General features: G+C 42.5%; 2 protein-coding genes across 3 annotated transcripts; both read left to right on the top strand.

The window, feature by feature from the left end:
* LOC121814583 (arrestin domain-containing protein 3-like) lies at nucleotides 1–1,561 on the top strand (the record flags this gene model as incomplete). The annotated part of the gene is given in 2 exon segments (XM_042221246.1): nucleotides 1–48; nucleotides 469–1,561. Coding segments are annotated over 2 exon segments (312 nt in total), but the record flags the coding sequence as incomplete, so codon positions are not given.
* An 8-nt stretch (nucleotides 1,562–1,569) lies between these two features.
* Nucleotides 1,570–10,863, top strand: LOC102306494 (arrestin domain-containing protein 3). 2 transcript variants are annotated; one of them, XM_042221247.1, is made up of 6 exons: nucleotides 4,867–8,556; nucleotides 8,647–8,707; nucleotides 8,795–8,936; nucleotides 9,055–9,145; nucleotides 9,519–9,778; nucleotides 10,275–10,863. In XM_042221247.1, the coding sequence occupies exons 1-5, from the start codon at nucleotides 8,298–8,300 to the stop codon at nucleotides 9,767–9,769; spliced, it is 804 nt and encodes a 267-aa protein (XP_042077181.1). In that variant the 5' UTR covers nucleotides 4,867–8,297; the 3' UTR covers nucleotides 9,770–9,778; nucleotides 10,275–10,863. The 2 variants fall into 2 exon arrangements, with proteins under 2 accessions (XP_014189225.1, XP_042077181.1); XM_014333739.2 differs by lacking the exons at nucleotides 4,867–8,556; nucleotides 8,647–8,707 and adding an exon at nucleotides 1,570–1,746.
* The last annotated feature ends 60 nt before the right edge of the window (nucleotides 10,864–10,923 follow it).

Below are 10,923 nucleotides of genomic sequence, written 5' to 3'. Positions count from 1 at the left end.
CCCTCCATCTTGAACAGCCACATCATCAACCTGGAGTACAGGCTGAAGGTAAACAACTTGTAGAGCTGTCCTTTTGTTTGTGTACTTGAGTACTGTTTAAGTAATATAACTAATGGTAGGAAGCTTGTCTTTGTTTCTGTATATGCCATTTAAAAGGTTTTATTTGGGCTGCTAGTTGGTTAGTGGCGCCTCTTTTCTGTCACAGGTGACTGTAACAAATCATTTTTATGGAAAACTGTTAAACTGCTTTTCTCCTTCCTCAATTTAACGTTCACAAAAGGAAATAAAATAAAGGATGTAAGTACTCAGAGGAACTAATGGAAGAAAACAAAGATTGAGAAGCTTGGATTAAAGCGTGAGGGCCCTCTAGTGACAAAACATGGCAACAACAAAGCCCTGCTGAAATCAATAATTCCTGAACAAAAAAATCTTAAACAATTCTGTTTGTGTGTTATTTTGTTTGCACAGGTCCAACTGAATATCAAATGTTCTATTGATCCAAAGCTCAAACTTCCTATAGTTATCATGCCTGCGGTGGTGAAACAACCACACCCTTCTGCTGGCATTGGATTTGACACTTTTAGGAACCCAGAAAAAACATCCTGGGGAACTACACCCCAGCAAACACCACCCCAGCAAACACCACCCCAACTTGCAGATCTTCCACCTCACTACGGAGCACATGCGATGTACCCCACTACCACTCTTGATGATTATAAGACTGCACTTTGAAAATCTCCCTTGAGAGAGAACATTTAAGCCTTAAACACAGACTTGACACAAATGATTGAATACATTCAGAAAAGCAGACTGGTGTGCTGTTAAAGCTACCAAGCACCTATTGTTTGTTCCTTCATACCCCAAACTGTGAAGATGACATCAATTGAGGCAATAAATCAGAAAATGCTGGTTTTCATATTAGCAGTTGTTATCTTCTAACTCCTAACAGATTTTAATTTACTTTCCTATTTAAACTGTAAGATTGTATACATTTAATATCTGTGTAAATAATATATTTACAAGAGTTTGTCAGATTCGTATTGTTGATTGTCATTTATGCTTAGAAATATCTACTCATATATGCTTAGAGTTTTATAATCAATGTCATGTTGGTAGAGGTTTGATCCTTAGTAGTCTGTGGAGACTCTGTGTGCCTCCCAGAGCACTCTGTAGCACAAAGAACTTTGCCTACTTGTGTCTTGCTTTTGCTGTGTAGTAAATTGTCTTGAACGTTCCAGCGAATAGGTTTAAGCTGTGTTACTATATTTTTCTAATAAAACATCATATTTGAAATGCAAAACTAACATCTTGTGTTTGTGGCTGGTGATTCCAGTTTAATGTGAACCCTTATATTCTACTCATCATATGACACATCCTAATGTAATGCTTCTTCTAAAACCTTAGAGTCCATTTGGGCAATTTGGACACGACAACCATTAACTGATGTATAAAAGTATGTGCTCCAAGGTTCACGTTGGGGCCTATGGGGTCAGGAGTAAATTTGATATAGTCACTGTCTTTGGCAAATAAATTCAATTTAACACCATTTACCATTTACTGTTTGTACAGAAAGCACAGTTTCTTTGCAAGAAGAGAAGGGTCCATACTAAAGACCTCTTGAAAGAGGTGGGAGACGCCATCCCTCCATCTGCAGAAGAAACTGTCACAAGGGTCATCACCATTCCCTGTGATGTGGAGCCCTCAATCTTCAACTGCAACATCATCAAAGCTGAGCACAGACTCAGGGTAAGCAGCTTGAAAAATGTTTGCTAGAAACTGCAGTGAGTCTTAAAACTGTATTAGTTGGTTATTCCACCTTACTGTCCAAAATTATTGACTAGGGCTGGGTATCGTCACTGATTTCTAGAATCTATTCGATTCCAATTCACAAGGTCGTGATTCGATTCAATCCACAATTCGATCGATTCAGCATGAATCGGGGAAATTTTGCCTCAGACAGTCAGAAATATTATAATTCTGATCATTTATCAGTACATATCCATATCTTTATATCTATAAAAAGAAATCTGACACTTGTGAAACTTTATCAGAGGTGCAAGCAACAGTAGACTTGTGCGTAAGCGAACGAATAATGCAGAAAACAAACCTTTTTATCGTCCATCCATCCATCCATCCATCCATTTTCTTCCGCTTATCCAGGGCCGGGTCGTGGGGGCAGCAGCCCAAGTAGAGAAGCCCAGACCTACCTCTCCCCCAGCCACCTCCTCCAGTTTATCTGGGGGAAGACCAAGGCGTTCCCAGGCCAGCCGAGAGATATAATCTCTCCAGTGTGTCCTGGGTCTGCCCCGGGGCCTCCTCCCGGTGGGACATGCCCGGAACACCTCGTGCAGGAGGCGCCCAGGGGGCATCCTTGTCATATGCCCGAACCACCTCAACTGGCTCCTTTCGATGTGGAGCAGCAGCTGCTCTACTCTGAGCCCCTCCCGAATGGCCGAACTTCTCACCCTATCTCTAAGGGAGAGGCCAGCCACCCTTCGGAGGAAGCCCATTTCTACCGCTTGTATTCGCAATCTCGTTCTTTCAGTCACTACCCACAGCTCGTGGCCATAGGTGAGGGTAGGGGCGTAGATCGACCAGTAAATTGAGAGCTTTGCTTTTACACTCAGCTCTCTCTTCACCACAACAGACCGGTACAGCGTCCGCATCACTGCAGCTGCTGCACAAATCGTCTGTCGATCTCCCGCTCCCTTCTCCCATCACTCGTGAACAAGACCCCGAGATACTTAACCTCCACTTGGGGCAGGGTCTCGTCCCTGACCCGGAGTGGGCACTCCACCCTTTCCCGGCTGAGGACCATGGTCTCAGATTTGGAGGTGCTGATTCTCATTCCCACCGCTTCACACTCGGCTGCGAACCATTCCAGGGTGAGCTGGAGGCCATCACCTGATGAAGCCAACAGGACCACATCATCTGCAAAAAGCAGAGATGAGATCCTTTGACCACCGAAGTGAAAGCCTTCCGCCACTTAGCTACGCCTAGAAATTTTGTCCATAAAAATTATGAACAGAGTCAGTGACAAAGGGCAGCCCTGGCGGAGCCCATCACCCACCAGGAACAAGTCTGACTTATTGCCGGCTATGCGGTCCAAGCTCTTGCAACGGTCGTATAAGGACTGAATGGCCCTTAGCAATGGGCCAGACACCCCATACTCCCGGAGCACCCTCCACAGGACCCTTCGAGGGACACGGTGGAATGCCTTCTACAAGTCCACAAAACACATGTAGACTGGTTGGGCAAACTCCCATGTGCCCTCGAGTATCCTTGAGAGGATAAAGAGCTAGTCCAGTGTTCCACGACCAGGACGGAAACCGCATTGTTCCTCCTGTATCCGAGGTTTGACTAACAGACGGACTCTCCTCTTGAGCACCCTGCAATAGACTTTCCCAGGGAGGCTGAGGAGTGTGATTCCCCTGTAGTTGGAACACACCCTCCAGTCCCCTTTCTTAAAGATGGGGACCACCATCCCGGTCTGCCAGTCCAGGGGTACTGCCCCTGATCTCCACGCAACATTGCAGAGACGTGTCAACCAAGACAACCCTACAACATCCAGAGCCTTCAGGAACTCGGGGCAGAGCTCATCCACCCCAGGGGCTCTGCCACCAAGGAGTTGTTTAACTGCCTCAGTGACCTCGCCCCCAGAGATTGGCGGGTCATCCCCTTCATCCCCAGACTCTGCTTCCGCCACGGAAGACGTGCCAGTGGGATTGAGGAGGTCCTCAAAGTATTCCTTCGACCGCCGGACAATTTTCTCAGCACTCCACCCGCACTATACACAGAGCAGGTATAGCATCGCTTTCCCCTCCTGAGTCGCCTGACGGTTTGCCAAGATCTCTTTGAGGCAGTCCGAAAGTCTTTTTCCATGGTCTCTCCGAACTCCTCTCACACCCGAGTTTTTGCTTCTGCCACCACCCGTGCCGCATTCCGCTTGGCCTGTCGGTACCTATCAGCTGCCTCCGGAGTCCCACAGGCTAACCAAGCCCGGTAGGACTCCTTCTTCAGCTTGGTGGCTCCGCTTACCTCTGGTGTCCCCCATTTGGTTCGTGGATTACCACCATGACAGGCACCAACTACCTTGCGGCTGCAGCTCAGTGCAGCGGCTTCGGCAATGGAAGTGCTGAACAGGGTCCATTTGGACTTAATACAGTGGCTTGCAAAAGTATTCGCCCCCCCCTTGAACTTTCCCACACTTTCCCACTTTCTTCTTGCCACTCAGTGCATAACTAATAGTTGTCCTATGGTCAGATTCCCCCACCTGAGCTGTAGATCTCTGCAGCTCGTCCAGAGTCACCATGGGCCTCTTGGCTGCATTTCTGATCAGCGCTGTCCTTGTTCGGCTTGTGAGTTTAGGTGGACGGCCTTGTCTTGGTAGGTTTACAGTTGTGCCATACTCCTTCCATTTCTGAATGATCGCTTGAACAGTGCTCCGTGGGATGTTCAAGGCTTGGGAAATCTTTTTGTAGCCTAAGCCTGCTTTCAGTTTCTCAATAACTTTATCCCTGACCTGTCTGGTGTGTTCTTTGGACTTCATGGTGTTGTTGCTCCCAATATTCTCTTAGACAACCTCTGAGGCCGTCACAGAGCAGCTGTATTTGTACTGGCATTAGATTACACACAGGTGCACTCTATTTAGTCATTAGCACTCATCAGGCAATGTCTATGGGCAACTGACTGCACTCAGAGCAAAGGGGCTGAATAATTACGCACACCCCACTTTTCAGTTATTTATTTGTAATCATGTATGATTTTCGTTCCACTTCTCACGTGTACACCACTTTGTATTGGTCTTTCATGTGGAATTCCAAAAAAATAGATTCATGTTTGTGGCTGTAATGTGACAAAATGTGGGAAAGTTCAAGGGGGCCAAATACTTTTGCAAGCCACTGCATCCCCAGTCTCCCTCGGAATGCTGTTGAAGCTCTGCCGGATTAATATAATCTTGCTTCCCTGTTTAGCTGTGCCTCTCTTCCTGTTTTATTTTGGTTATTATTTCTACACTCATCACATCCTGTCTGCCAGGCAGCTATACTGTAACACTTACAGTTGTTATAGCACTTAATCCAAAGCAACGGTCGGATGCTATTCCCTTCTTCATTCCCGTTTTTTGTTATTTGAAAGAGTTGCTTAAAGTAGATTTTTGACTTTTAATTGTGTCTAAATACTAAAAAAGCTTTCACCAATATGTCCATTAAAAATCTTGATTTGATAAAAAAGGTGCCTAAAGTAGTTCTATGTTGCCCTCAAAAATATTCCCTTAGTAATTATACTGCGTCACATTGCTTTCACACAATACAATATGACTGGATTGTATTGCCTATAGTCAAGACTGTTTCCAGTCAGTAACTTAATACCCATTGTCACACTGGAGATCAGTCACCAGATCAGCTAACAGCCCAGATCTATGCTGTGCTAACCTAAAATGGTCCAAGAAGGAATGCTCTGTTCCTCGAAAGAAAATGAATTTCATTTTACTTTGTTATCGCAGCAGAGCGATATTTAAAGCTCTCTGTCGGTTCTTTATTTTACACAGTGAAAGACTTTTGTGTAAAGCTGCTGAAAGCGTTTGAACACAATTGTCACGCTTTGTTCATTTGTTTGCGAAAAGTGTTTTTTCTGCAGAGATTACATTTCCTGTAGCCATCCTGCCAGCCTTCCAGGCCTATCCTGCAGTGCCACCACACTATCCCGCTGCTGCTGCTACCCCCTTTGGATTCAACCCGAACCCGAACCCAAACCCTCCAGTGTGGGGTTTTGAGCCACAACAACCAATAGCAGCTCCCCAACCGTCAGATCCCCCTCCTCCTTATGGAGCATATGCAATGTACCCTCCATTGCCAGATTTTGAGAATAAATCCTAGCAACAGGTCTGACCAGATGCTTTGCCAGGAAATGGTGTGAAAACACCGAGAAGCATACTGTGGTCATTAAGAGCCACTCTAGTGTTCACCAAGCACTTCTGTGGCTATAGACTATACCAAATCCCTATAGTGTGTGTTTAACTGCCTCATATAGGAGTATCCACTCCTGATTGTTTCTTTTTGTTGTTTTTTTTTTTTAATCAAACACTTCATATCTTAAGTGTCTACGTGTTCCAGAAAGCAGAAAATGTATAACAGTACTTATAATGGAACTGTGGTCAGTATTAGAACCCTACATTCTGTTTCTTTTAAATACTTCATTGATGACCGGAGTCTTCCCTGAATGTTTTAAATCTGCTGTGGTAGTGCCAATCTTGAAAAAGCCTGGACTGGATGTTGACTTAGTTGCAAACTATAGACCCATCTCACATTTTTCTTTTTTGTCTAAGGTCTTTGAAAAAGTTGTTTTTAAGCAGCTCACTGATCATCTTTCAACAAACAATCTGTTTGAACCATTTCAGTCTGCTTTTAGACCAAATCACTCCACAGAAACAGCTTTAATCAAAGTGGCAAACAGTCTGTTGGTAAATGCAGACAGTGATCGCACTTCAGTTTTAGTACTACTAGATCTAAGTGCTGCATTTGACACTGTGGATCACTGTATTTTATCGGATAGGCTTGAACATTTTATTGGAGTTACAGGAAATGTTTTATCATGGCTGAGATCTTATCTGTCTGGGAGATCTCAGACTGTTAGTTTTAAAAATGATCTCTCCGAGACCTGTGCAGTGGGGCGTGGGGTCCCTCAGGGCTCTGTACTTGGCCCATTGCTGTTTTCCCTGTATCTGCTGCCTCTTGGTGTTCTTTTACGTTCTTTTAATGTAACTTTTCATTGTTACGCTGACAACCTGCACCTTTATGTTCCTTTAACCATTGGAAATTGTGCTGACATGTCTAAATTAGAATCGTGTCTATCTGCAATTAGGGGCTGGTAATCGGATAACTTCCTGCTTCTTAATACTGATAAGATAGAGTTGATGGTCACTGGACCACAAAAATTTCAATACATGTCCCAAAATTTAATCTTGAAAATTGAAGGTAAAAAACTTGGGCGTGTGGTTTGACACAGTGCTCTCCTTTGAGTCTCATGTAAGAGAGACAACAAAGACCACCTTTTATTATTTAAGGAACATAGCCAAAATCAGACAAGTTTTATCAAGCAAGACTGCAGAGGTTCTTCTCCATGCATTTGTGTCTTCACGTATTGATCATTGTAACGATCTCTTTTCTGGGCTACCAAAGAAAAGTTTTAGAGGTTTACAGATGGTGCAAAATGCAGCGCCTCGCATTTTAACTAAAACTGGAAAATTTGAGTGCATTACGCTGTACTGAAATCCCTTCATCGGCTATCTTGTCAGGTTTGAGCAGATTTTAAGGTCCTGCTGCTCACCTACAAAGCTTTAAATGGATTGCCACCTTCATACCTCTCTGATCTTTTGCACCTTTATGTTCCATCCCGTGCTCTCCGATCCCAGGATCCCTTTCTGAAAAGTAAAGAGTAAAATATTTTCCATTCACTGGTTAACAGCATTACAATATCAAGCCTGCAGGTGACATATAATGCACTTTTTTGTTTTGTTTTTTTGGTATCTTTGAAATAAAGCTCTGTATGATAATAAACTTTTTTAACGAAATAAACGTCTTTGGGGTGGTCTTTGGATTTTAGTAATTTTTCATGATATACCACAAAACATGAAGCTGACATAACTAGACATCTTTTACTTTGAGTTAATTGCTTTCAGTTCATGGGGCCATCAAAATATTGACCGCAACATTTTTTTCCTGGTATGTTTTAGGTTTTGCCAGTGTTTCCAGATTAATTTTAAGCCTTGGTAATCCCCCCCCAAAAGGCCCTTTTGTCATCTCTCTGAAAAAGGGGGTCTATTGTTAAGGTTACTTCTCATCACCTCTGCTTAGGATTTCAAAGAGTTTTAACATCATGGCATGTAATCTGCATCAAGTGGAAGATTTACTGTAGGTGTGGTGAAATATATCATGTGATGCAGCCAGCATGTGGCAGTCACACCTACAATAAAAAATAACTAAAGAGAAACAAGGTGGTATTTTTCGCTGCCCCAATATGTGGTTGTGAAGAGACCATGCTGGTTATCCAGAGAGTGTGTCTCAAATCATTCATAATGTAATCTCATGTTAAACCCCGTTAAGTTTCCATAGCTGAAAATCTTTTAGTGGCACTGCTTTGGGAGGGTGTATGATACAAGAAAAACTGGTTTCACATTATTTGTATACTTGAAAGCAGCTATAACAAGCCAGAGAGTGGCTGCGCTGGGCACAACTGGCCTGAGTTTTCTCTTGGTTTTTGCAACACAATTTTTTTATCCCACTTTTTGCCATCTGAAAATGACCATTAAAAAATTCTCAATCGAATACGATGCCATCAACAGCAAAAACACCTTCACGAATGGAGATATGATTAATGGAAGAATTATTGTGGAGGTGTCTGGTGAAACCAAAATCCAATCGCTGATTTTTAGAGGACAAGGGAGAGCGAAGGTATGCTGGAGTGAGCATTACGGACAAGATCAAACCCACGTTTACTGGGCTACTGAGAAATATTATGACATCAAACAAGATATCTTGAGAGAATCAAGACGCGATGGTGATGTATTGAATTAACACAGTTGCTGACATGTGATACACTGTTCCTTGTTTAACAGACTGTTCAAAACAACACCTACTTCTTTTCCAGGCACTGAAGTCATTGGAAAAGGAAGACACGTATTTCCTTTTTTGTTCAGGATTCCTGATGGGTACCTCTTCTTGTCTTAATCAGAGGTTTAGATTTCCATTCTGCTTCTTAGTGGGTCATTTGAATGATTTTGTATTGTATTTTACAGAATGCTGCCATCAACCTATAAAAGAGCCCGTGGAAAAATTGTTCATAAGGTGAAAGCAGAGCTGACACAATCAATTACAAGAAAAACCAAGGCTCACTTCACTTTTGTGTCCAAGGCAGACATGGGTATTCCTGGACTTCTGGTAAGAAATCATTAATCCTAAAAAAAAAAGCAACGATTAAATTTCATAACTGATAGTGTTCAGGCAGACGAGATCATTACCTTAAAGCACATTTATAATGTGGGTGTCTGCTTTTTAGGAACCTCAGTATACTTGTAAGGATAAATCTGTTTTGGGCTCTGGAAAGGTTTCAGTAGATGTTTATACCACTCAGATGGGATACATGCAAGGTAATTATCTTTACTTGGCTTACTGCCTTTCAGTATTCAGTTTCTGCCCTCTCCCTTATTTTTATTTTTTGGAAAGTGACTATAAGTTTGGTTGAGTCAAGCACTTTCACTCTTCAGATAAAGCAGTATTTTTAAATGATACTTCCCATCATTTAAAAATACTGCTTTATTTCATCCCAGCTCTCAGCTACTTAAAGTGCTTGTAAACAGGAAACCAGTGTGCATGATTCAGTGAGGGGTGTTTCTGTGGAATTGATCCTTTGATTAGTGAAAGGATGTTATAGCTCCTGTAGAGAGATATTATGTAGATGTAAGGAAATGTCTTTCTGTGCTTGGCAGGGATTTATACAGGATAACTTTCTGTACTTTACAGGCGAAGCTCTCGTGGTCACAGTTGAAATCAACAACAACTCGAGTCGCACAGTGAAGCCCAAATTCATACTGTATCAGAAACACAGTTTCTTTGCCCAGGGCCACAGGACAGTTTACACACACGACATCCTTAAGGATAAGGCTGAGGCTGTTGAAGCATCTTCTGGCAGAAAAACTGTGACCAAGGTGATCACCATCCCTGGAGACCTACCCCCCTCCATCTTGAACAGCCACATCATCAACCTGGAGTAAATGCTGAAGGTAAACAACTTGTAGAGCTGTCCTTTTGTTTGTGTACTTGAGTACTGCTTAAGTAATATAACTAATGGTAGGAAGCTTGGATGGCTTGTCTTTGTTTTATTTTGGTTGTTTTATTTGGGCTGCTAGTTGGTTAGTGGCACCTCTTTTCTGTCACAGGTGACTGTAACAAATCATTTTTTTGGAAAACTGCTTTTCTTCTTTTTAATGTTCACAAAAGGAAATACAACAAAGGATCTAAGTACTCAAAGGAACTAAAGTACTTCCATATAAAGGAAGAAAAGCACTCATTAAGAGGCAAGTGCAAACACTAATAGGGAAAAAAACAAAGAGTGAGAAACTTGGATTAAAGCACGGGAGCCCTCTAGTGACAAAACAGGGCAACAACAAAGGCCTGCTGATATAAATACTTCCTAATCATGCGAATCAACATCTACATTCATTGAAACAAACAAACAAAGCTAAACAATACTGTTTGTGTGTTATTTTGTTTCCACAGGTCCAAATGAAAATCAAATGTTCCATTGATCCAAAGCTCAAACTTCCTATAGTTATCATGCCTGCGGTTGTGAAACAACCACATCCTTCTGCTGGCATTGGATTTGACACTTTTAGGAACCCAGAAAATCCAGCCTGGGGAACTACACCCCAGCAAACACCACCCCAGTGTGGAGATCTTCCACCTCCCTACGGAGCACATGCGACGTACCCCACTACCACTCTCGATGATGATGGCATTGAGATGTTAACTTTTTGAACTGTGTGGATCAAAGTGTACCTTCTAACAGACCCATAATGATATATTGTATTTTCAGTGAGGAGCTTGTTTCAACAACAGGAAAGACCCCATTATTTGAGAGAGTCCTTGGGACCCTCATGGTTCAAAAAGTATTTTGACCAGAGTTACAGTCTTGGAAAATTATGTATGATTAGAAGTGAAACCATTTACCTGTCTGTGGAGAATTCTTCCACATTTCAACTGATCTAATGTAATCTACTGTCTCTGTGTTTAGTCTGTGTAGATTATCTCCCCACTAAAATGCAGTTAGTATTAAAATAAAACCCACAAAACACTTAAAGATTTAAAACTCTTTTACCTGGTCATTTGATGCCAGTTTGGCTCTTTCTCTGTATATCACTCACTCGCT

Source organism: Haplochromis burtoni, unplaced genomic scaffold, assembly GCF_018398535.1.
Source record: "Haplochromis burtoni strain Fernald_Lab_line unplaced genomic scaffold, NCSU_Asbu1 Contig_63, whole genome shotgun sequence".
Lineage (NCBI taxonomy): Eukaryota > Metazoa > Chordata > Actinopteri > Cichliformes > Cichlidae > Haplochromis > Haplochromis burtoni.
The sequence above is the reverse complement of the archived record's forward strand: the minus strand, read 5'-3'. Positions and strand labels throughout refer to the sequence as shown.